The sequence below is a fragment of the Coffea eugenioides genome, chromosome 3 (genome assembly GCF_003713205.1).
Source record: "Coffea eugenioides isolate CCC68of chromosome 3, Ceug_1.0, whole genome shotgun sequence".
Lineage (NCBI taxonomy): Eukaryota > Viridiplantae > Streptophyta > Magnoliopsida > Gentianales > Rubiaceae > Coffea > Coffea eugenioides.
The window spans coordinates 16,514,084-16,541,171 of NC_040037.1; the positions used below are offsets into that span (position 1 = coordinate 16,514,084).

At 36.1% G+C, this 27,088-nt stretch overlaps 2 protein-coding genes across 2 annotated transcripts in view; both read right to left on the reverse strand.

The window, feature by feature from the left end:
- Positions 1-26,046, reverse strand: part of LOC113764812 (putative late blight resistance protein homolog R1B-17) — a 96,978-nt gene extending 70,932 nt beyond the window's left edge. Inside the window, exons 1-2 of the mRNA XM_027308815.1 lie at positions 22,882-26,046; positions 22,795-22,825 (exon numbers count right to left, since the gene is read on the reverse strand). Coding sequence (XP_027164616.1) covers positions 22,795-22,825; positions 22,882-25,934 — 3,084 coding nt within the window. The 5' untranslated portion in view covers positions 25,935-26,046. The remainder of the gene's footprint in view (positions 1-22,794; positions 22,826-22,881) is intronic.
- On the reverse strand, positions 3,149-7,274 carry LOC113764814 (AAA-ATPase At3g50940-like). Its single transcript, XM_027308820.1, has 2 exons — positions 6,051-7,274; positions 3,149-4,262 (listed from the first exon to the last, which is right to left on the reverse strand). Exons 1-2 carry the CDS (start codon positions 7,065-7,067, stop codon positions 3,624-3,626), a joined length of 1,656 nt encoding a protein of 551 aa, XP_027164621.1. The 5' UTR covers positions 7,068-7,274; the 3' UTR covers positions 3,149-3,623.
- Positions 26,047-27,088: the final 1,042 nt, after the last annotated feature.

Sequence of the window (27,088 nt, forward strand, 5' to 3'; positions counted from 1 at the left end):
AGACTTCAACTGCTAATCAGCAAAAAGGAAATGCCATCCGTCTGCTTTGTGAAGCTTGTTTGGAGTCTCTCACATGTGGAGCAATTTTCTCCAACAGGTCCCCCTTTTTAGCACTTTTTAATTCCATTTCCTGTAGATAGGTCCAAATACCAAATATAAGTATATATTAACAATTTAAAACAATATTTAGTAAGGACAAATGGGAAATTAATAATAAAAATAACCAACAATTAACACCCTATCAGACAGAAATGGTTAATGCACTTTTGTCAAAATTTGGACTAAGTCAAAGTTTTTGAGATGAAACCTTGTTAACGGCTTGTCATATCTTAAATAGAGTTCCTAATAAAAGGAGTTCTATAACCCCTTATGAATTTTGGAATAAAGGAGCCCAACCTAAACTATTTGAAAGTTTGGGGTTGTAGAGCTGTTGTAAAACTTCCAGAAGCTCAAAAAAAGAAAATTGGGAGAAAGAGGTGTGGAGTGTATATTCTTAGGATATGCACAAAATAGCAAAGCATATAGGTTCATGGTAATTGAATCTAATGATTCAATTTCGGTTAATACCATAATTGAATCTAGAGATGCTATTTTTGAAGAGAATAGGTTCACCTCTATAAAAGATGTTATTCCAAAATCAAGTGAATTGATAAAAGATGGTGAAAATGAAACCATTGAATTGAGAAGGAGCAAAAAAGCTAGAAAGTCAAAGGATTTCGCTTCGGACTTTTATATGTATCTAGTTGAAGGAACTAGAGATACAGTGAGCAACCAAATCTCATATTACTTCAATATTGAGGCTGATCCCAAGACCTATGAAGAAGCAATGAACTCACAAGATGCTCCCTTTTGGAAGAAAGCTATTAATGATGAGATAGACTCAATCATGGGTAATAAAACCTGGAAATTAGTAGATTTACCACCTGGTTCAAAACCAATTGGTTGTAAGTGGATCTTCAAGAAGAAAATGAAGATCGACGGAACTATTAATAAGTTCAAAGCCAGGTTGGTTGCCAAAGGGTTCACACAAAAGTATGGTGTGGACTATTTTGACACATATTCACCAGTAGCTAGAATTGCTACAATTAGAGTGCTACTTGCTATAGCTTCTATCCAAAATCTAGTCATTCACCAAATGGATGTTAAAACAGTATTCTTGAATGGTGATTTGGATGAAGAAGTATATATGGAGCAACCCGAAGGTTTGTGATACCTGGTCAAGAGCATAAGGTGTGTAAACTTGTTAAGTCTTTATATGGACTAAAACAAGTACCGAAGCAATGGCATCAGAAATTTGACCAAGTTATTCTTGCTAGTGGATTCAAAATAAATGAATCTGATAAATGCATTTATAGCAAGTTTAGTGATGGCAAAGGTGTCATAATTTGTTTATATGTTGATGACATGTTAATTTTTGGGACTGACTTGGAACAAGTTGAAGTCACAAAAACTTTGCTTTCAAGTAAATTTGACATGAAAGACATGGGTGAGGCAGATGTTATTCTTGGCATAAGAATCTTCAAACATGATAATAATATAATGCTGTCTCAATCACATTATATTGAAAAGATTCTTAACAAATTCAATCAAAGTGATTGTATTCCAACCTCAACACCATTGGATCCCAAAATAAATTTTGTGAAAAATGAGGGGGATCCAAAATCTCAAATGGAATATGCCAAGGTTATAGGGTGCTTAACATATGCAATGACTTGTACTAGACCTGATAGTGCATATGCAGTTGGTATATTGAGCAGATATACAAACAACCCTAGTAGGTTACATTGGCAAGGTGTAATCAGAATTTTAAAGTATTTAAAGGCCACTAAGGACTATGGTATATGTTATACCGGTTATCCTTTAGTTTTAGACGAATTTTCAGATGTTAGTTGGATCACCAATAGAGATGATCACTCGTCGACAAGTGGTTGGATCTTTATGCTTGGTGGAGGTGCAATTTCTTGGGGTTCTAAGAAACAGACTTGTATCACCGATTCAACAATGGCAGCAGAGTTTGTAACACTTGCTTCGGCCTGTAAAGAAGCTGAATGGCTACGTAATTTACTTTGTGATATACCATTGTGGCCAACACTTTTGTCGCCTATCTCAATCCATTGTGATAGTGCAGCTACACTTGCTAAAGCATATAGTCAAGTGTATAATGGGAAGTCAAGACATATCGGTTTAAGATATAGTTATGTTAAAGATTTGATCACAAATGGAGTCATATCTATTGATTTTGTGAGATCAAATGAAAATTTGAGTGATCCTTTGACAAAAGGATTATCAAGAAATTTGGTGTCAAAGACATCAAGGGGGATGGGTTTAAAGTCCAAAATTCTTGATCACTAATGGTGGAACCTCAATTCAACGCTAGATACAACGTCTAGTCTTGAATTCAATGAATGAAAGTACACCATTCTAGTGGTTGGTACACTATGTGAAGTTTAGACATCCCAATGTTAAATAGTGCATGTTATTCTCGCCAGTGCAAATGTAAGGGTGAGTCATTGGACTCTTAACGAATCTTAAAAGTGTTATCTATGGCGGGGGCACTAAGATGTCGCCTATATGAATGTTGGTTTTCGGCAAACCACAAAGTTAAGGACTTTACTTTGTAACATTCATGAAAGGATAGTGATACAAGGTCGTAAAATGTATCGTTGAAGAACTTATGGTTGTGCATTGCTCAGTGTGTGATGTGTTTATGAGGTTGGTCCAATGTCCAAGTGGTTCAAAGCTTGTCTGCCATCTTGAAGGATTGATTTCAAAGAACCTTCACTAAGATAGTGGTTCAATCGAAAGACACCATTATTGATGCATATGAGTGTCAGATTACTTGGTGACCTTTTAGAAATCCATTTTCTAAATTTTGAAAATGGCAGGGGATTGTTGGAAACTTTTCAAAATTTGTATGATGTACATACATGTAATTAATGTATATTCATTAATTTTTGGTACATGTATAGTATTGTGAATGTTTCTAAAATGTACATTCATTATGAATGTATTCATGTATATGGGAATTATTGAATGAAAGGATAGATTCATGTTTTAATCTAATGATCATGAGATGCATGAATTAAAATGCATGAATGTGTACACAATACTTTGAATCTATTCATATAAGTATTTAATGAGTCCTGCTGTTTCCCAAACAATCTTCCTATATAAAGAGGTCAAGTAGAGAGTGGTTTGCTGCAGAAAATCACTTTCCTACTATTCTATACTCTCTCAAAAAGCACTCCTTAGTTCACCAAGGGTTTGTCTTGCTTTGTGCAAGAGTTTAAGACAAACAAACTTCATCTTATCCTAAAGGATATTTGTCCAAGGTTATTGCACTTTATACCGGACAAATAAAGCCTAAAGGAAAGTGATATCTATCACGATTTGAAGCCGATTCTTGTTACAATATTTGCCAGTTCTTTGCAATTTTTCCGACAAAAAATGTGTCCGCGAAAAATGTGAAAATATTTTCTTAGAAAACTGCAATCCAAACAAAGGTAGTTTAGCACCAGGAGACATGATGAGCTTGGTTTCGCACCAGGGGACATGATCTGCGAATTTTGTTATCCTCCTCTGCTCAGGTGCTCCCGCATTTATGCCCACCTTTCCCTTCAAATTCAGGTCAGGGAGAGTTTCTCAGCAGAAGATCCTGAGTCTATTTTCAGTACTTGAATCTTCTTTTTCTCCAGAAGCAATTGAATCAGGCCTCTCAAAATAATATCAGCCTCATCCTTCTTTACCACTTGAACTTCATCAGGAGACACTTTATTCATCTTTACCAGCTCTTTGATTGCTTCAAGGCTGATTACGTTTGTCTCTCCCTCATTTCCACCTTCTTCTTCGAGCTCAAGGGGAACTACAGTTTCGGGTGCTTGTTGATTACTTTTATGATTTTCAAATTCAACATTTTTCTTTTTTTCCTCAAGGAACTGAATCAGGCCTTCTAGTGCAGTTTCAGGCTCACCATTCTTCAATAACTGCTCTCCTACCTCTGCAGGAGTCACCTTTGTAACTTTCATCAGCTGCTCAACAACCAAGAAGAGTGGATGATCTATGATTCCAAGGTAATTGGAAGCAAGCAATTTGAAACCGCACGGGGTGCAATACGACATGTAAATGTGCACATCCATACGACCAGGGCGCAATAAAGCTGGATCTAGCTTATCTTTATGATTAGTTGTAAACACTATGATGCGCTCATCCCCACAGCTCGACCATAGTCCATCAATGAAGTTCAGCAATCCAGACAAGGTAACCTGGAAAGGTGGTGAGTTAGAAAATATTTTAATTAGTGCTGACAATCTAATTTCTCCATGGCTATGATAAATATATGCAACTCAGGGAGAGATGACTGCAATTACTGGATTCATAGTGAAAATGGAACCTATACTGTCAAATCAGGCTACAAGGAACTGTGCAAAGGGTTAACTGATCAAGAGTAGAGAAGAGGAGCTGAGGGAGAAACCAGCTTAGCTAAATCCAGTAGGAAAACCTGGAAGGTACTGTGGAAGCTGGACATCAAGTGCAAGCTAAAACACTTTATTTGGAGGTGTATCAATGGAGCATTTACTAGTCAATGGACTAATACATTGAAGAACTCTGACTGGTGATCGAATCTGTAAAGGATGCGGAGAGCAAGAGGAATCTATTGAGCATGTACTCTTCCATTGCAGAAAAGCTCAAGAGGTATGGAAAATGTCACCAATACAATGGGATGGAGTAGCAGAGCATACAGGGAACTTTTTAGCTTGGTGAAATGCTGTTATGGGACCAACAAGCAGGATAAATGGCATGGACCATATAGAGCTGACAGCCAATATACTCTGGCAAATCTGGAAAAATAGAAATGATTGGAAGTTTAATGCCAAACAAAGACATCCAATGAAAGCTGTTCAAAAGGCACAACAGGAATGGCAGGAGCAAGTAACAGTCAGAAGAAAGAATGAGAGAATGAGCTCTGCTGATATTAGTGGAGCCAGGGAAGAACTAGTAGCAGTAGAAGAGGGGAGTGCAGATATTCAAATCCGAGTAACAACTCAAGTGCAGAAAGATTCAAGCAGAGTTGGGATGGGGATCATTGCAACTAACAGCAATAACCAGGTGGTGATAGCTTGGGCACTTAATGATAGAAGCTCAAGAAGTCAACCACAAGTTACTGCTAAAGCTGTTAAACTGGTCATCATCAAGGCCAAAAAACAGCAGTGGCAGGAAATTAAAGTACATATCCCCATCATCCAATTGCTGAAGGAGATAACATCAAGGAAACCAGGGACACAAGAATGGCAACATTAATCGATGATATCAACAATCTGAGGTCCTTATTCCAGAAATGCTCCTTTTGTTTGGATAGGAGTATAGATCATAGATGTAAATTGATTAGTGATTATGCTTTAGGGATCTTTCAAGATGAGGAATGGATTAATCCTCAGTGTGCTTAGCACTTTTGTATAGCATCACTTGAGCATTTGCTCATATAAGTGTACATCTTTTGCCCATCAATACAAATTATATCGTCGCTGAAAAAAAAAGTAATAAGTATATGCAAGTATATAAGTCAGAGTCCAAGAGACTGGCAAGGAATTCAGTTAAGTGCATGAGTTTCCTAAAATTTGTTGTAAAGCAAATGACTGCACTCAGATCAGATACACAAGCACATTCGAATATACTGTGAACTCCAGCCCTTGGTATTTTACTAAAAGGAAAATGGCAACTGGCATTTGGGTACCTGGCTAGGAGTCTAAGACACACCGTTGTGGATGGAACTTGTTTAGACATTCAATTTAATCGCCTTAAACCACGATTATCACTTTCTGCCAACTTGACGATAACATATATGCTTGATAAAGTCTTCTGGTATATGGTATTTGCCAAAGCACTCTAGTTTGTCTCTGTGTCGGAGTTCATCAAGCAATTTCAGCTTACACAAAGGAGAAAGTCATGCAATGGGCAAAACTGAAACAATACGTATACCCTCGTAATAAAGCACACTGCAAGATTTAATGCTATGTTACTCCAAAGCAGCACAAATCACGTTGGAAACTTACCCTGTTTTCTTGACCATATTGGTGAGGGTGCACAGGTGCCCTTGATGCTTTTGGCCGGTTGTTCGTGAGCTCAATCGAGCAATCAATGTCCTCCACGACGAGTATCGACTGATTAGCTGTTGAAATCAGATACCTTCTCAGATCAGAGTTGGTCCTGATATCAGTGAGCTCCAAGTCATAGATATCAAATTTTAAATAATTGGCAATGGCTGCAATCAAACTTGATTTCCCTGTTCCTGGTGGCCCAAACAGCAAATACCCTCTTTTCCATGCCTTCCCAACTTTCCTATAAAGCTCTTTCCTTCGGACAAAGTTCTCAAGATCATTGATGACCATCTTTTTATCATCTGTATCCATCGCCAAAGTGTCAAATGTGGCTGGATGATCAAGATTAACTGATTGCCATGGATTACCCTTATGCCCCATCATCCGATCATTTCCCAACATAAACAATTTCAGTGTCTTCTTTTCAACTTCAACATCCTTGGATCTTTCCAAAACATAAGGCAAGTACTCACCAATAACCATTTCCTTATGCTTCTTGTGAAAGATTAATTCATAATACCGGTGTTCAGATATCATAGTTGAATTGTAGTCACCAGGCATCGTAACGTATCTCGGTTGAATCTGCTCACGAACCATCCTCCATTTTAGCTGGATTCCGTTAAATTGTTGGGTGAGTTCTTCATTGCTTTCCATGAAAACGTTGATTTTCTTTTCTTTTTGAGGCAACGTGGCTCGAAGCCTTTTGGTGGACGGACTTAGAATGGATCCCAAGTAAACTTCTACAGCCTTGAAGAGTTGATTTTGGCCGAGGCCATCGTATTCATCGATGGCTAAGATGACTTCATTGGAGAATGCTGTGAAAAGCTGGTGAACTTTGGTGAAGAACAAGTGTCTGAACTCCTGGGGGATGATATCATTGGCGAAGGACCTAATAAGCATGGCTGTGGCAGTTACAGAGGCTGCAGCAGAGATGATTGCTTTGGTTGATGGTATTTGGATGTTTGAAGGCATGGCTGTTGAAAAATGTATGCCCTTTGGGGAATTGTTTTCAGGAAGTCAGATCAATGGGGTTTGATGGAGCTTAAGAGGGTTCCAGGTACTTCAAAATATAAACAAAGAATCAAGAGGAATGACGCTGAGATTCAGTGGAATTCTTCTTGGAATTTTTTTGTTTCCAATCTGTGAAGCTGGAATGACAAGGAAATTAAGCAGAAATAGAAAAAGTCTCGAACAGTACTATTATAGGACAGTAAAGATTGAAGACTTTTGGTAGACTTTATGGAAATTGTATGGATATGGGATTTTCTCAAGAACTAAATAATTATTGTATTAGTTGGGGAAAGACTGGGGAAAAAGGTGTGATCACTCAATCAGCAAAGACTTTTACCAAGACTCCCTAAGTCTTCTTCCCCTTCTAGATGACGTTTCTGACCAGCAACGCCTGTTTCTTCAGCCAATTAATGACTCCAATCTTCAAGTGATGCACCCTCCAAGTTCTTTTCCTTTCTTCATATTCCAGACTTAAGATATACTCTAACAGGCCTTTTTTCCTGTATACCTAACGGGTTTTAAGCTAGCCAGAAACAGAACATATCCCAAAATTTGTTTATTGCACAATTTCTAACTCAACTAAAATTGGAATTTCCTGAGGAATACAAAAAACTTGAACAATTGCTTACTTGTTCAAAAAGTTTGGTTATTGCAACCCTTCTAATGTAGTCAAATCTGCAATTTCCTGAGAACTTCTGCGATGACCTTTTCAAAGAACTTATACTGATTAGTGGTCTAAGAAGGAAGTTGCTTCATTTAAATACTAAGTGTCCAAAAAGAAGGGTAGAAAAAGTATAGAAAGGCAATGATCAAAGCATGTCTGAGTGATGAAAGAAATGTTCTCCCAGTTGAACTACTCCCGAATAAGCAACTAGTATTCCAAAAGAAGATTAATTATTTTTTTAACATTTAATCCAAAAAGGGTAAATTACTTAATTTGGATGGAAAAAGTCGCATGTTTGGCACGTGATCATTAAATAAAAACAATTTTTTAGTCAAAATTAACCCCACGTCAGTCTTCTCTATCCAAATTGGATATTTTGCTATTTTTTAATAAAATATAATCCAAAATAATTAATTCATATATTAAATGTGATGCGTCTAAAAGTTTTGAGGACGAAATGTGTCTCTAACTCAAAGTTTTTTTTAAGGAAAGTGAATTTTTTCCAAAGAAAACTGAACTGCTTTTAGCTTTTACGCTTGAAAACAATGCTAAGGATTGAGCACAACAGAACAAATATAACAGAAAATAAACATTCTCATAAAATAAGTACCGGTATAAAAAAAAAATTTTAAATTTGAGCTTTCACTAATTACCCATTGTCCTTATGGTATCCAAGAAAAAAAAAAAAGGAACAGCAACCCCTTGATAAATATTTTATATCCGCCAATAAATGAAAAAATAGAGAAATGAACAGAGACCGTTCAAGGCAAATAAATAGAAACCATTTTACACATCTTAAATTTCAATCATCTGGAGCAACAAGAATATAAGCCTTGTGTCTGCTTTGTACCGTCACTCCCATCATTGACAAGGCTAATCCGATTGACAGATAATTCCGCTTTGTAAGAATCAGAGTTCAGTACCTTCCTGCTAACGTTGTTGTAGATCTCTCGAATAACCATCTCAAAAGCTGTTATAACGTTTGTTGAATCTAATGCAGATGTCTCCATGAAGAACAATCCTTCTGATTCTGCGAGACTCTTGCCTTCCTCCACACTCACACTCCTTATATTCTCCAAATCACATTTGTTCCCGACAAGCATCCTTCCAACAGTTGTATCAGAATGAGCTGCAGGATGATAACTTAAAGGTCATTGGAAATGCAGAGGGTAGTTATACGATGAGAATGATAGACCATGAAATTGATTCCGAAAGCAAGAGACCATAGCTTGAGAACCATACCCATGCACAAAAGATATTCAGTGACCACAACTTCCACAACATACCAAGTGGAAAATGAAATCATCAATGTCATTGTTTAGGAGAAAAATATACTTCCCTTCTGACAGTACATCTGTTTTGACAATTAAACAAAGAAGAAAACTATCTTTTCTGCCTCCCTGATATAGGCATCCAACACGCATTCCTCTCAAAACCCTCAATAGCACTTTCCTCAGGCTTGTAGAGGGGCGTTTGATCATGGAATGATAAAGAAATTACTCAAAGAATCCCCTTTCAAAATATCTTCGCAGAAAAAAGATTGAGAAAGGGGTAAAGGTGCAGGCAGGCAAATATCAACATAAACCACAACCCAATGTAAACAATGACATGGGATGGGATGAATCAAAATAACTAAACAATGACATCAACAACAGCATTAAAGTAGAAAAAAGAAACCGTCACTTGTAACTGTGGCAAACCCAAATTGGAAAAAAAAATCAATGGGACCTAATCTGCTAAAGAATCTCCACTGCAAAACAATTGGTATGCGAAGGTGTCTGCAAGAACACGTATATGATGACAACATCAACTGTAAAGTGTATCTAATGTAATTTCCTAACCAATAGTTACAATTTCAAAGGAAGTGACTGGGGAAGGATCTTACTAAACAAAGAGGAATATGAAATTATAATCAGAACATTGTAGAGTTGGTGATAAAATCGGATGGCTAAAATGTAGTCTCGATCGGAGTTACTTCACCATTCCACGACTTCAAAATTACAGCTTATACTTTCTGTACCTAGACCTCTTTGTCCCAATATCAACTTTGTCTCTCTTTGTTCTTCTTTCTTCCCTATTGCATTCTCTCAAGCAAAGTTATTAAACCCAACCCGACCAGACGATTGAATTTGTCAACTCAGTGACCCGACCATGGGACTGGGATGGCAGACTAGATGATAAGGACAGCAGCCATTTGGACCGGGTTAAACCTACTGGTAAATTGGGAGACTGGGAACTATGTTGGTTTGAGGAAACATCCCAAAATGACTTCTTTAACCCAAACTTTTATCATTTGGAGAATCCTATCAGTTTCCATCTTTTTGCTCTTTATTTCAAACTTCTCAATTGATTTCTTAGAGTTCACAAACATATTTCCTCTATTCTACAGCTTCTAGCTATCCAATATAAAACCAAAAGGACAACAACAACAAACTAACATTTGGAACAAGTACATTTTGATTTAGAAATTTGACCATGTAACTTATTACAAGTTGGAATTATCAAAACAGTTGGTTTATATCCTTCAAAATCTTAATAATTTGAATGTTAATAACTAAAATTATATTGTTGTACTATTTTATGAAAACCATCAATTCAACCAGTGATCCATCAGTTGAAAAATTAACCCGCTGACCAGCCCCATGCCTGGTTGATGGTTGGATTACTTTTTTACCACTTCTAAATTGACTAGACTCACTGTGTTTCCTTTCCTCAAGTCAAAGTTGAAGTTTAAGTGATTTGCTTTCGCTTTTCTTTGGGCTACCCAAATGGGATGGGCCCAAGCCCAACAATCTCCTCCTTCAACTTGTACGAGGGCACCACCAATCTTGCTCCCCATCTGCAAAACAAGAACTTCCTCCTTACTCAGCATTTCAGCACCATCAACTATATGTGCTTTTTCAAGTGACAATAGCTTGAATTGCTAAGCTTGGATCCATCTCACTTGAATGGCCCAAAGAAAAATAAAAGTCCATCACCTAAAAGTAATCAACTTTGACTTCAGCAAAGGAAAGCCAGGTGAGACTAATCACTTCAGAGAAAGCATAAGTAGCATGAGCACAAAAAGAATGAAGAGAGAAAATTGAAATTGGGATAAGAGCTCCAGAGATAAAGTAAAGCAGCAGCTTTGAATCCATGATCCAATGGTGAAACAAAGACCATTGAAATATGACAGGTTGTCGAAGCCTGTACAATAATAAAATTAAACCTAATTGCCAGTTAAAATGACCAAAATCCAATTCCAAGTACTGGAGCAGGAACTCTAGGTGTGCAATGGGTTACTTGATTCACCATGTTTCCGAAGAGTTTGCTTGATCCGATATACCTGAATGGGATGGTTATTTTTTTCACAAATAATTATGAATTTGTAGACAGGGCAAGTAGGGTCGTATCCTCAGGGATTGGGTATATTTGTCTCTTAAGAAATCCAAAGTAATACAGGGGGTGATTTTGTAGGAACGACGACAATCAAATAAATTCAAACAAGAAAGTAAAAATAAATAACTAACTAGAAATTAAACAATAATTCACTGAACTTAGAGTAATAATAATTAAAGACCTGAATCAATTAAAACAAGAAAACAATTAAAAATAAAATAAAGTAGGCAATTAAAAGTCAAATGGCAATTTACTAAAATCAAGGTAATATTAATTAAAAATTTAGCCAAGAAATAACTTCAGCAATGGTTTACTTAATTGATCATCGAAGCAAGGGCAATTCCAATTATTCATTAATAAATAGGTTATAACTACCAAACAAGCGATAGCAGTCAACCCCTCCTTACTGTGTCGGTGATTAAAGTACGCCCGTTAATCACTGCTCTAATTAGGAAATAATCTTAGGTACGCCCGTAAGATTTAATTCCCCAATTGCCTGACGTATTAGAGGAGCCCTATTCTAACCAAATAACGCACTACCAGGGTTATTCAGATTAGCCCGCGTATCCCTCTGACACGAATCTAATCGTGCCAGTTGTCACTAATTTAAGGCAATTAAACAATTACGGATTTAATGCCCTAATTGACAATATATTATCAAATCAATTAATTATTCGAATCCAAGACAATCAATTAATTAAATAACCATAAGTTTAGCAATCCAGGAATATGCGAATACCAATAAATAAAAGGAAAAGATTAAACTAAATCGATCTCACAAATTTTTGGCGATCCAAAGCATCCGTTGTTTTCTGACTAGAAGGGAGCAATTAGTTCATGTTTGATGAATTAAGTCCACCGGAAGTTGAAACAAGAGCCGCAACCATTGTCACAAAAATTGGGAAATGCAATTCGCTCCAATCAAGAAAAGATAGCAAAGTTACAAGAGATGGCCCTCTGTTTCACTTCGGATGACATACGAAAAAAGCAAAAGCAATTGCCAATAGTTCAGATGAAGAAAAGTCAAGGTTTTTCCAAGTTTGCTCCTGACATCCGTAGATGAATCCCACTATCACAAGCTAAGGAAGAAAAGTCAAAGCTAAAGGAAAAAGGGAAGAACCATGGTACTAGTTCTCTGCATTCTCTATTCTCTCTAATGTCTAACTCCAATGTGCGGCGGCTCTCCCTCCAGCCATCACCTCCTGTGCGGCGCTCCAGCTAGGAAAGGAACCAACCCTTTTTCGGTTCAGCCCATGCCCAAAAGAAAGGGTCCAAAGATTTTTTTCTTTTTCAAAATTGCCCCTAGGACAAGCGCTGCTACTTGCATTTCTTTTCTGTCAAATTGGTACTTGTTATCAAATTTTTGTTCTACTCCCTGAAATACGTGCAGAATACTAAAAATGAGTAAAATCCAGCAATTAATCCAAATCAAGTCAGGTAATAGGGAGAAATTAATAACAAAACAAATAGTAAAATTGCAACCTATCAAAATGAAATTTTAGTCACATGATCCTCTCATCAAACTCTACACATGTAACCATTCCAATCTTCAGATTCCTCTTTGTTGGTTAACATCCTTCCAAACCCTCTTCTTTTGAAGTTGTACTTTTTGGAAGAGAAATTGTAGTGGGTCCATGATGTTAATGTTGTTGTCATCAAATTGTCCCAGATAGACCTTTGTATCCTGTTATTTTCAATGTGGAGAACTTTTAGCTAGACTAGGTCCAATGATTTTTCCTAGAATGGGTTTTCCATAGGTTCTCTCAAAAACTTGATATGATGATACCTCAAATTTGACAATGGAGTTCTGTTTAAGAGATGCTCTCTGTGATTCATCAAATGCCATATGAATCTTTAGGAGTTCATGCTATCTCATTATCTCTTTTCTCGATAGTTATCTATCTACTGCATTAGCAAGCTAAAAGGCTAAAAACAAGGATCAGAGAGTTTTGGTGACTAGACAAGCAAAAAGGATACAAACCAGTTAGTGGAGAAGTGGTCAGACCTCGATTTGAAAGGTGACTGGCCTTGAGAGTTAGAGGAATAGCATAATGCTAACTTTACTTCAAGAACTATAGGGGATTTCTAATTAGGATGGGGACCATACAAACTCTCTCAGGCTCTCTCTGTCTCGGAGACACACACACACAAATGATGGTTTCAAAACCCATCGTAAAGCTACTCCTTAGATCCTCCATGAGTCGATTCATTTAGTGTCTATGTGTGTGTGTGTGTGTATCTGTAAGACAGTCAAGGTTAGATCCTGGGATTCTTGATCATGGCTCAATTATAAGTCTGGTTTCTTCTCTTTGAAAAATACCTTGTCTTACGTCCTCAATTTCGTAAAATAATGTTCTATGAAAAAGACAATCCCCAGCCAAACAACTTTTGCAGGTTGGTAAGAAGTTACTCTTCTTTGGTAGGACAAGATTCGATGAAGAAGAGAGAGTGCTCAACTAGAATAACAGCTTTAGAGACCGTAACTACATAGATAACTGCTTCTCCCCTTCTCCATATTTAAGCCGAACTGTATGGCTGCTAGAAAGAAAGATGACCACACCTTCTCGTAAATGGTGTCAACAAGAGGAATTTTTGTATCCCCCATTGACCTTTTGTATAAACAATCTTCAATGAGTGGGAACAAGCAATGTTATTTAGAAAGGTGCTTGTCAAGTAATGTCAGCTTTCGGGCCCAAACCCAACTTTTCTATGTTGGGTGGTTAAGTGCATCTTGCTTATATCAAAGCTTTCCTTTGGTTTTTAACAAATAATAGGACATTTTACTGAGGATTGGTAACGTGCACCTTCCCGTTTTCTTCGCTTGCTTTGTAGTAGAGGAAACTGCCAAAACTTAAACTACAAAAAAAGAGTTCGATGCAGATAATACTCAATTGTTAATCATGCATTTAGGGGAATATAATTTAAACTCGAACAATGACTTTATGGTTTTGAGAAATTTTATCATCTAAGTTTTGAGGATGAACCAGTGGAGGGCAGAATGTAATACCTAGCCCCAAACTATAATTGTAGTTTGGTCCTTAAACTATTAATTGGGGTTTATTATGTAATAAGCTAACAATTTAGAGACTTATTACCCACAGCACACACTTTCCCCTTCGTCATTTGTTTTTCCCCCATCTTATTTGCTTTTCTTCCCCTTCCATTTTTCTCTCAAACGCACCTCAAGTTGAGACTCAATTCATCATCAACAAAGCCTCAATACTGTTCACGCGCCCCAAAGTGTTCTTACCAGTGACTTGAAGTAATAACTCCTCAATTTTAATGATCTTTGGTCACCAGATGTAGCCGCAATTGACAGTCAAAGGTGATGGATTACTATTAATAGCAGTTTTTATATTATCAATATTTCTCTGAATAAATTCACTAGTTGGGGTTTATTGTATATCTAATCCAAAAAACTTAATTAATTAGACATAATATTAAAAGCCTAGTAAAATCCCCATTAACCTCTCCAAATCAATTTTATTTGTAGTCCAACTACTCCAATTAAAACTAAGCATGAATACCAATGTATAACAGGCTTAAGAAGGTAAATAAACCTCCGATCTACGAAAACTAATGCAATCAACGTCTAGAAATTCTAAATTGAGAGAAATCTTGAAAATACAGAAAAATGTTGTGAAATAGCAACTTGTTGTCTCTGACATTCGATTGCGGACATATCTAGTGACCAAAAACTGAGAAGTGAGGAGGGGATTCTTCGAGTCATGGAAAAGAAGGTTTAAAGGCACATGCACAGTATTGAAGCTCCGGTAAATACGGATTGAGCCTCTGATTTTTTATCCTTTTAAGAGAAAAAAATGGAAGCAAAAAACATAAAATGGGGAGCAAACAAATGAGGAGGGGGAGTGTGTTTTTGCCCAAAAAAGGGAGCAAAAAATTTGATCTGTTTACCATTAAGTCCCTCAATTTCTAGCTTATTAGATAATATAACCCAACTAATAGATTAATTTTTTATTTTTTTTTTCGAGTATAGACGCGCTGCATAGATGCACCACCATATCACAAACATGTGGGCCCGCATACCCAGAAGGTCCCATAGATTAAGGACCAAATTACAGTAACACTTTGGGCTAGGAATTACGTTTTGCCCTCCTCCGTATAAAAAGTTTCATCCTCGAAAGCAATGTTTTCAGAACCGGACCGGACCGGCCGGTTCGATCGCGAACCGGCCATGTCACCGGTCCGGTCTAATATCAAACCCGGAAGGTAATGAAAAACCGCTATGAACCGGTCGAACCATACGAACCGTTAAAACCCGCATAAACCGCGAACCGGCGGTTCTCAGATTTTCCCTCAAATTCAAAATAATAAGCAAGCGAACCGGCCGGTCCGGTCCGGTCTAATATCAAACCCGGAAGGTAATGAAAAACCGCTATGAACCGGTCGAACCATACGAACCGTTAAAACCCGCATAAACCGCGAACCGGCGGTTCTTAGATTTTCCCTCAAATTCAAAATAATAAGCAAGAGTGGAGGCTGCTGAGATTCGAACACTGGTGACCGAGACCAAAATAAGGCACGCAAACCACTGGACCACAGCCAAAGGACAAGCTACTGTTGCGTGAAATTTTACTTAACTAAAAACTAAAATCAAATAAAATAAAAAAAACCCTAGCATTAAAAAAGTGCAGACGGCACGCACAGGCACATTTCATTTCATTTCAATTGCACTTCCTCCGTTTCTCCCTTTCGGCACCTCCAGTTCTCATCTTGATTTTTTTTTAAATTTTTTCTTCATAATCCTTTCACATCCAAATATTCAAGACAAGATCATCACGCTATTTTCTGTGGACCAAACTCCAGAGCTTTTCCATCTTGGTAAGTTTAATTTTTGCCTTTTATTGTTTTTCATAGAACAGGTATGTTGGATTATTTCTGTGATGCCGATTGTTTCTTCTTACTATTCTTATATTGATCAATTGTTTCATCAAATTATTCATAGTTTGAGGGTGTAAATTTTTTGTTGCTACAAATTGTTGATAGCAACCAAGAATTTAGCCCTTACCCGTACTTGATTGGGTTTATTCTAAAATTAAAATTATTATAATTTGAGGATAAAAATAGAGATTTATTAATAATTTGGGATTAATATTTCATATTAATTAACGAATAATTTTCTTGAAAATACAGAGATATGTCTGACTTTGAAATAATCATGACATTTTTTACCCATTGCCACGTATCCAGAGACATGTTATTCAAGAAGAAACATTTCAGTTTTTGTAAGAGCTGCATTTGTTTATGACTTAAAAATGATAGCATTTTTTACAGTTGATTTCCTTCTTCGGTTGAATATAGAAAAATTCACTACTTTTAGGAGTCATTTTCTTCGAATCAGTGTTCTTTAACGAATTAATTAGTAATGTTTAGTAGCAATTGATTCTTTTTGTGTTTGGTTGTATCTTTGTTTTTAGAAATTTTTTGACTTTTTTTTAGTTCCACAAATTAGATTTATATTTTTTGTAATAAATTTTTTAATTTTTCAGGTTAAATTGATGAAATTGTGAAGGAGGTGCTGTTGCCTTCTCATGCCAATGATGGGAATTTGTTATTCAAATTGTTTGCTTTGAATATGAGTTGAACTCTGTTATGGACTTTTTGAGAATTGTGAAAGAATGTCAACATTTATTTTATCTATTTTTGTGTTTTTGTTTGTGATAATTGATGAACATTTGGACTATATCTATTTATGTTTGTAATGAATTTATGAAAACCTGCGATGAATTATGATATTTTAGTTATATTTATCATGCCAGGTTTCATGTATAACTTTCTAGCACAATTCTTATTATCTCAACTTAAACATTTAATTTTAAGTTATATTGGTAAATGTATTTTAGGGATTTAAGTTATAATAATATATTAGATTGTATATTAGCCGTTAAGTTTCAGTTAAGTTTCAGTGTAGACTGTAGAGTAAAGAAAAAAAAAAAAACCGTCCCTATCTCCGGTTCGCTGGCCGGTCCGAGTTTAAAAACATTGCTCGAAAGTCAGACAACACAATTCCTCAAAACCATAAAGCCATTGTTCAAGTTCCAAACACACGATTAACAATTGAGCATTGATTACTCCAAGCTACACGTTGTTTTAAGTTTTACCGTTCTCAAAGCCTCCCTTGTGCCTAAGACATCATTTGAAGAATAGTGGTTTAATAGGATAATGCGGTTGGCTACAAGATTTGTCAATGAAACGACTACTTTATAAGGGTCTAATTCCAGTAATGAAACAAATCATCTCCTCTACCCTTTTGCACTGCTATGAATATTTCAAAAGATTTCTTCATGTTTTTAGTGACAGGTGCTTTGCCAAAATATCATAACATACTCTATGCAAATTACATACTGTGATTTATGCAAGAGTAAGCAATTCTAAGGAAATGTGCTAGTTTGATAGCTTGTTCAATGTTGCAAATGAACTTTATGGTTGGACTTCCAATTTTCACAATTTATGTATGGACTAGAAATGAGAATTCACCCCCTTTTCTAATTTCTGGGCATGAATGTTGACAAATGGCAGCTAATTTGTTGATAGATTGAAAGCAGTTCCACTGTAACTTGACTATAGATTCCTCCTTAAATTAGTTTTATACCCCATCCTCATCTAGCAAATCTTTGTGACTCCTTAATTACAAATCATCTTCTATTGGGCTTCACTAGTAGAGAAGATTGTGGTTCACTAAGTGGACACTCTACAAGATAGAACAACAACTAGCATCAATCGCTTGTATTCGCAAATCAAGGTTTTGACCTTGTAATGGATTACTCAGTTCCGAAGTGTAAGACGAAAAGAATAAAAATACATGTAAAAAGGAAGAATAAAAACGAAATTCACTCCTAAATTGAAAATCCAAATCCTCTGTTTATAGGAACACAAGAATATAGATGCATGTACCATCATTATTACAAGTACATGAATTTAGAAGTGATATGAAAGAACTAGTAAATTCCAAGAGGTACATGAGAGGTACATGAATCTAAGAATGAATCTAAAATGGAATGAATCCAAGAGGTACATGAATCTAAGAATGAATCTAAAAGGGAATGAATGTATTAATGAAGGTTAGGAAAAATGCATGAAGAACACTTAAATTTAAGGCAAAATTTCCAACACAAATATGTTATAAATCAATATGCTTGTTCACAATATACACTTCTATCTAATTTGAATGTCTAACTTCTATTGCTATTTCTTCCATAAGAATATTAATTCTATTTAAACGAAGACTTTAAACTAGAAATATTCGTTTGTACATTTTATACACCAAAAAATGATGGTCATATGTTGTAAAATCTTTTTTGAGTTCACTGGGCTAATGTAGCAAAGTAAATTCCTTATTTTCTCTAAAAGTGAAATATGTTTTCAACTTTCTCTTAATATCTACATTCAAATATTTACAATGAGTTAATGAAGATACTCGATAATTACTAGTATATAACAAAATGAAAGTTAAAGCTTTACTTCAATAAACGAGTTGAGATATATACAAATCATGTATCAACTATCAAGCTTTATTCTAAGCGCAAAGGGTAAAGCACATATTGATGGATAGAGTACGAGTAAAAATTTTGGGGGCATTTTTTGAAAAATTTTGTTGTAGCAGAGTTTTTAGATTATATTTTGAGATATTTTCAAAAAATATTTTGGGATATTTAAGAGTAGAAGAGTTTCTAGAATATATTTTGAGATGTTTTTTAAAATTTTAAAAAAATTAAACTAATGTTTAGATTACCTTTTAGAGTACTTTTTAAAAATTTTTATTGTATTTGAAAAACACTCCCATCCAAACAGAGTTGCAGTTTTTAGTCCTATGTAGGCTTGGCTAGTCTTACTATAGCCTAGTATGTTTCACTTTAGATAATATTTTCTTCCTTACGAATTGGATACTTCTCATTTAGATCTTCAATTCTTAATTTTTCTTGACATATTTGATCCCTCTTATTTCTAACATTATACTCTTGAAAAGCGTGTTGGATGCTGGAGGAGTGGACTTGAAGTGCAAATTTCATAAAGATAAGAGACCGAATTTAAAAATTTAAAAGGTAAAGGACTAAAGTTAAATTATTTATGCCTTAAAGAATCATGTATGGTAAAGATGCAATATGGGGAACTAATAATGAAATTATTTTATCATACGAGGAACCAAGACTGGTTCTTCCGACATTTTCTTTAATTTGTACTTTGCCCCATATGTGGTAGACAAATCACATCATAGTTTTCTGCCTCTAGAGAATTTGAAATGTATCATAATGTGGCTTGTTATATAATGAGAATTTTAGCGTACCAATTACTCTAGAAGTTTAGTGTATCAAATGCTCTTGAAAGAATTGTAATATATGAAATAGTTATGTTCGGATTTCTATTTTTTTGGAGTTTTTTCTTGAAAAATATATTATAGTAATTTAATGTATGTATAAAAAAGTAATTGAAAAATATATTTACGAAAAATATAAAAATATTTTCTTAGAAAACTGCAATCCAAACAAAGGTACTAGTTTAGCACCAGGAGACATGATGAGCTTGGTTTCGCACCAGGGGACATGATCTGCAAATTTTGTATCCTCCTCTACTCCGGTGCTCCCACATTTATGCCCACCTTTCCCTTCAAATTCAGGCCAGGGAGAGTTTCTCATCAGAAGATCCTGAATCTATTTGCAATGCTTGAGTCCCCTTTCTCTCCAGAAGCAATTGATTGCTTCAAGGCTGATTACGTTTGCCTCTCCCTAAATGTTTGGATTGTCTTCTATTTCACTTTATTTACACCTTATTTACACACAGTAATTTGCTTGCATCATTAACACATTTTCTAATCACATTTTTATCTCACATACATCACATCAAAAAAATGCTACAGTACTTTTTCACAAAATTATCTCAAATAATTTACAATTCAAACCAAAAAAGGATTAGGATAGAATAGATTATACAATAATTATTGTCTTCGAAAAAAAAGACTAGGTTAGAGTAAAAACGTTGAAGAAGGATGTCATGAATATACTTTTGGTCGCATATATAACAAAACACCGTTGAAAAGCCTATAAAAATTATCTTACATGGTGTTTTTAAACTTCAAATGAAAATTGTTAAGTTTATAACTAAAATTTATAAGATCTATTTTGATGAAATTAGCATAGGAGCATAAGCGTTGCACATAGTGGGCATTTGTTTTAGGGATACGTACTAAGATAATTTTTAAAATTAATTAAAAATAATAGAAATTTAACTATTTAAATTTCATATTGCTATCAATTTTCTCCTCCAACAAAACATATAAATCATGTGTTTAACAAAACCTTATCGATAGTACGTCTTGGTAGCAAAGTATTGAAAATGGTTAGCTATATTGTCAAAACAATTATATTCTTGCCAGAGCAATTTCACTCTAAATAATATACCTTCACAGACCAAAAGCAATCATATTTTGTATTGTAAAGATCCACAAAATACAAAAGCGCCAAAATTGAAAACCAATCGAGAGTGGGACTTGGTTCATCTCTAGTTGATTCTCTCTCCATTTTCCGCAGTATTCATCTAGATGTATGACACGTATTTTTATTTATTAACAAGAGTTAGGATTAGTCAAATTTAAATTGACCATTAAATGAGTCTATTTGTCAGCTTGAGAGGAGCACGTGGGCTTAGGCATCGTCCCTAAGAGCCCAGTTTTTTAGGACGCCGTAGAACCCCATTTCCTGTTTGTCTTGGTAGTTTCAGCGTTTAATCGTTTATGTGTTTCCGCCCGATGTTGGCAAGATGTGATTCCAATTTTATCCAATTAAATTTCATTCATGTATTTAGAAAGAGTGAGATTACTTTTTTGGTTCTTCGCATCACGAAGAATTTAGTTTGCTGCTCTCTTTTTTTTTTAACTATGAAAATCTCCAAATCTCATTTTTTTTTCTTTTGATTATACATTAATTAGCCCAAAATTCATTGTACTCACTTGACATAGCGTATAAATAAAGACATTGACCCATTGTACAATTGTGAAATTTATACTTGTTTTCTCTCCAATTTGGGTATTTTATCCCTAGCTCTCTATATCATCTAAAACATATGGTGTGGAATTCAAAAATGGAAAATTAATTATTCATACAAACATATCACATTTAAAGCTCTTTGAAGAATCAATTATTTCACTAATGCCCTTTCGAGCAATTAGCTCAAGCAGCAGAAAAACCAAGTTGCAGACATCCTTCTTAAAGGAACTCAAGTCCCATACTCCATTCTTTGCAAAAATTCTCCTACTTGAAGAAGTAAAATGTGTGATTCTGAAAATTTAGCAAATCTCAAAGTTGGATATCCTAAATCCAAACCTAAGATTGAGCATATATCTTCAACCAATTCTATCCTGATCAGGCCACGTAATGCCTTTTGCAATCCCCATTGCAATTTTTACCGTAAACCTGTTTTGAGCAGAAAAGAAATGATCATAGAGGTTTCCAAATTGGGCTATCATATTCTTCCAAGAATCATGAGCTCAAACATAAATTGTTAATCAATTCTATCCAAAATGATGGAGTTTGAACCTCAAATAGGAAAAAAAAAATAGCAAAGTTCCTTGACGGCAAATTGACACATGTTTGAAAAGAAATAGCACAAAACCATCATTAAATTCAGCAAAACGAAATTACACAAAATAGGCCAACAGCAAAATATCTGAATAATCTCATTGATTGTTTCCACATATCTTGACAAGAAAAGAGCCATCGATCCTTTCCAACTTTTACCTCAATCTTCCACAAAAGCACCAAAGAAAGCCAGACCACCAATTACAATCACAAGAGGAAAAACCACCGTAGCATGCACTCCCTGATGATATCATTAAGAAAAAAAAATAGAGCAATAATTAGTTGTTTGTTCATCAATTTCAATGTGCTTGTGCATGCATTACAGGCAACTGAAGTACAAAAAAGCTACCAAATGGTAAATATAAATTAAACTTGTTTAAAAATAAAAAGCATGATTATTTCTACAAGCCAATTGATGGTGATGACAAAAAAAAAAAAAATTACCAGATATTGCACCAGCTGATGCCCTTCAATCTATGATTATGATCTTCAGATTCCCATCTCCATAATTATCTTCCTGTGCTTCTTCAATTTCCCGTACAAAAGATTTGACGCCATCTCCGCAATAACTCACATTAATTGTTTCAAGAGTTGATATACTCCCTAAACAAGCAGGCATCATTTTCAATTTAGAAATTAGTTGGAGTTTTAATTGCTGAAGGCACGGGAAGTAATTATCACTGTTAGGGTCTGTCTCTATCCACTCCGCAACCTCTACTTCTTCCAACGTCAAGACCCTGAGTTTAGGGAATCCTCCTTCCATCAGCTCCCATCTTTGGCCCTCCATTACCCGGTCTCTTAATTTGAGGACTTCAAGATTGGGTAGTCGTTCAATCAATGACATTTTACTACAGGGAAGACCCAGATTGCCGAGACTCAACTTCTTCAAATTCATGGGAAAGGGAGGCTCAACATGTTCCCATGAACCTGAGGAGTAATTGCCCGACCAGGTGAGTGATTCTAGGCATTTTAGTCGACTCATGTTCAACACTCCATTTCCAGTCCGACTATCGGAAATTTTAAGTCGGCGAACGTTGGGAATCCTTCTCAATAAGTTCTCTCCCTCTTCATAAAGGGAGGAAGAGATGAAGAGGGAGGAAGAGCTCTCTCCCTCTTCACAGAGATGAAGAGGGAGGAAGAGCTCTCTCCCTCTTCACAAAGACACAAACAAGAGAGTGTGTCTAAATTGGGTAAAGTGGAGAGGTTTTCAACAACGTTGTCATTGGAAGGCAGACGAATAACGACGCCACCCCTAACATACACATGCCTCAACTTCTTCATGTTCCAGATGCTATCTCGCAATGAAACCTTCTCTTTAGAATTTAGACAAAAGGTTTCCAAATGTGAGAGCTTGGCGATAGAGGATGGAATGCATCTCATCAACAAAGCTGTAAGGGCTAAGTACCTCAAACAAAGAAGTGATTCGACTTCAGCTGGAAGCTCCTTCAGCCTTAGGTTAATGCCCTCTAAATTCAAAACTTCAAGACGTTTGTAGATGCAAAAAAGGAAGGAGATATTAAACAACTCAAACTTATGATATCCTGGAGTAGCATCAAAGAATAGCAGACTGGCTAAATGCGGACAAAATAGCCTTGACTTTATAAAATCTTCTCCACTGGAGCGAATGGACAACCGAGGTAGGTTGGGAGGCTCATTAAAGGTAGAAAGCTCATCATATCCTCGCAGGACCTGAAGAAATTTCTTTTCTTTCGCCTCGCCCTTACAGAACTCAAATATCAAATCGTGAAAGTAACAAGTTTTGACTCCACCAATGGATCTGCTTTTACTTACCATGACCAGGTTTCGGCCAATTAGGTCCATCAAATATTCTTCTGCAGTGTCCTCTGATCTCTTTCCTTCAATTATTTCCACAAACCCTTCTGCAATCCATAGACGCATCAAACTCTTGGCACCAATTTTTTCATCTTCTCGAAATGCAGCAAAATACAGCAAGCATGCCTTCAAGTGATATGGTAGATGCTCATAACTGAGCTCCAAGGACTTCTTCCACTGGTCTGTACCAGACACCATGGTTGAAGTTAAACTTTCAGCAAACTTTTCCCAAAGCAAAATATCATGCTCTATAGTTGCTAGGACTCCAGCTACAACAACAAGTGCAAGTGGCAACCCCCAGCACTTTTCAGCAATCTCCATTCCCAATTCATGCAATGCTTGAGGACATTCTTCTTCTTCTCCAAACACCTTCTTCTGCAGCAATTCGAAACTCTCTTCGACAGTAAGGCAGCGAATTTTGTGAGGTTCTCCACCATATTGAACCTGTGAAGCTACATTAGAAGATCGACTCGTAAAGATGATTCTACTTTGGTTTTTGTCATTGGGGAATGCATTTCTCAGCTCATTCCATACCTCAATGTCCCAGACATCATCAAAAACAACAAGATACCGATTCTGCAATAGCCTTTGACGGAGCTTTTGAAGCAAGTTATCTTCATTCAAGTCATCCATCCTAGAGTGTTTTCCATCAGAGCACAAAATTTGTGTTAACAAGCTTTTCTTGTTATATTCCTGAGAAACAGTGCACCAAAGGCGAATGTGGAAGTTATAGATAATTGAATTATCATTGTAAACCTTTTTGGCTAAAGTTGTTTTACCAAGCCCAGCCATTCCCACAATGGGAACAATTTCCACATGTTCTGGTCCGCTTACAAGTCGTTCAATTACTTTTGCTGCCTCATCATCAAGACCAACCATGATTTCACGAGCTATTGGCATTTTACCTTTTGATAGCATGCGGCTGGAAGTCTGGCTAACTTCTGGTGCTCTTAAGCTATGAGAGGAATTAGGAAGACTCTTTATAGTACTTGAGACACTGAGCTTCTCCTCAAAATCCTTGATAAGTGGTTCAATTCCTTTTTCTGCCCCATCATCAAGACCAACCATGACTTCATGGTCTATTGGCATTTCACCCTTTGATAGCATGCGGCTGGAAGTCTGGCTAACTTCTGGTGCTCTTAAGCTATGAGAGGAATTAGGAAGACTCTCTATAGTACTTGAGCCACTGATCTGATCCTTAAAATGCTTGATATTGGCCAGCATATGACGAAAATCAAGAACCTGGGTGGATCCTGAGAAGCTAACTTCTCCTGCTATCACTCTGCTCAGAGTGGGCGAGAATAGTATAATGCCTGCCTCACCAAGGAGAACTCCAATTTTTTCATTTTGTTCATCCATCATCTTATGATGCTCCCTTAAAATGCTTCTCAAAAACCTCAGTTCTGCATAGAGTGTTTGCATTTCATCTTTCATAGAATCCACAGAGCTAGAGCTGCAGCATAACAACTCCCAGAGACGTCCTATCAGAGAATCGTTGAAGTTGTTCAATATCCGCTCATCCATCACTGCTGTATGTAATGATGCTGAGGAGTTTGAAGCTGCAAGTACTTCCTTATAAATCTCGTAGACATGAAAATCAACAACTATGATGATGAGGAGTTTGAAGCTGCAAATACTTCTGCCGTAGAACTCAGGATTGTGCTTTGCCTCAAAATCATTCCAAAAGGACCACATGTAAGAGAGGCCTGCTGCGGTCAAAGCCACCACTTCAAAGTGAGCCAATAGCAAGGCAGGAATATCTGCCGTTCCTCGCATTTTGGCAAAGGGAATGAAGCTTTTCAAGAATGTCAGCTTTGCTTCAAGATCTTGGACTTGAGCACTCAAAGCAGCACAAATAGAGTATTTAGTAATTTGCCAATTCATATCGAGATTTCTCAATGCTGCTAGATTTTGGAGGATGAGGTCTATGAATTCCAACAGTTCATCATCTGTCATACAAGAATTTGATTGAAATGACCTGTTGCTTGCCAAAGTTGCCAAAGCAAAGTAAATTTGGATGATTTCTTGCTTGAGTGATATGATCTCTTTCTGAATTTCGCGGAACACTACATATATCTTATCACGGGAAAGAGAGTGAATATCCTCCTCATATTTGTGAAAGGTATCTTCGATACAAGATAAGAAAGCTGGAAGACTTACCCTCTTCACAACATTGTCAGATTGCAAGTACAAATCATTGCTTTGGCTCCACTTTCTAGCACACATAAGAAATGTTTTGAGAAATTTCATGCGTTTGATTGCAATACGAACATCGAAAAGAAGATGAAGGGATATTCCGGAGCTGTTCCGGAGCGACTCTAGACCAAGTAAGACACGATCGATGCTGCAAGTGGAGGCCATCTCGATCTCTTATGGAGGGATTTTCGTCAGTTTCACTCTCAAATTTTAAGAGAGAAACAAATCTCACTAACTGCAGAGCTAGCAAAGTATTTCTTTCCTGAAAATTGCTTATTTGTTTCTGGTGAGAAGGTGAAGAGGAAGAGTATTGAGACAACCAACCATTCAACTAGGTGGAATTGGCATCAAGGTGGACCCCAGGCAATGATAATCAATTACTCCCTCCTTTTTTTATAACTGACGTTTAAGAAATTTGCTCTTAAGTACTTTTATCTGTCGTTTTACTATCCCCATGCAGCATTAATTATTTTTTCACAATTTTACCCTTTTATCTCTCTTTTCCAATACAGGGTTCTTAATTAGTTAGTTTGCATTGCTTTTGGCCTAGTAAAACAGCACTATTTAATACTCTAGTGAGAGAAAACATGAGTGAATTGGACAATTAATGAGGGTACAAAAGGAAAGTAGTGTATAGATTTAAGCAATGAAAAACTTTTCTTAATTGATGTGCAAAATCTTAAACGTCAGTTATAAAAAAAGGGAGGGAGTATTCAACTAGGCGGAATTGGAGCTAGGCACCCAAAATCCAAATTTACCTTGAACTAATTACAAATGGAGGAAATTGATAAACATCAACATTTTTTTAGGGAAATTTGATGTTTTAAGATAATAACTGCAGTGGTTAGGGTGATTTAAGACACTTTTGATTATTGCCTCAATAAAGTAGTGGGTCCAGAGGAGCAGCTGGGGGTCCGATTATTGCCTCAATAAAGTAGTGGGTCCGATTTCATAGAATTATTGGGAATGATTATATTCCATTCCCACACAATGCGCGTCACTGTTTTAATATGTTTTTTTTTTTTTTTTTGCTTCAAGCATCCACAGTTTAATAATGTTAGACTTTATAATTAGGAAGAACAGAAAACAAAGAGACATCAAAATATAAATGATCCAAGAGACGTCACAATATAAATGACCAAAATATAATGAACCTTCAAGCTACTAGCTCTCTAATTTTCTTCCATTGCTTTCTTTCTTGAGCAAACCACTAAATTTGATCACTTTCTCTTCTAATTATCTCGTTTTAATAATCATGACCATTGATCTTGGGGATTAATAACCATGACCAACAAAGTAAAAACTATGAGAAACAAAAA

Bases quoted from the DNA above. Each gene is read 5' to 3' on its own strand.
- LOC113764814 (XM_027308820.1), bottom strand. From the start codon at position 7,067: ATGCCTTCAAACATCCAAATACCATCAACCAAAGCAATCATCTCTGCT. The intron at 4,263-6,050 runs GTAAGTTTCCAA...CCACCTTTCCAG, and splicing joins AATATGGTCAAGAAAACAGG to GTTACCTTGTCTGGATTGCT.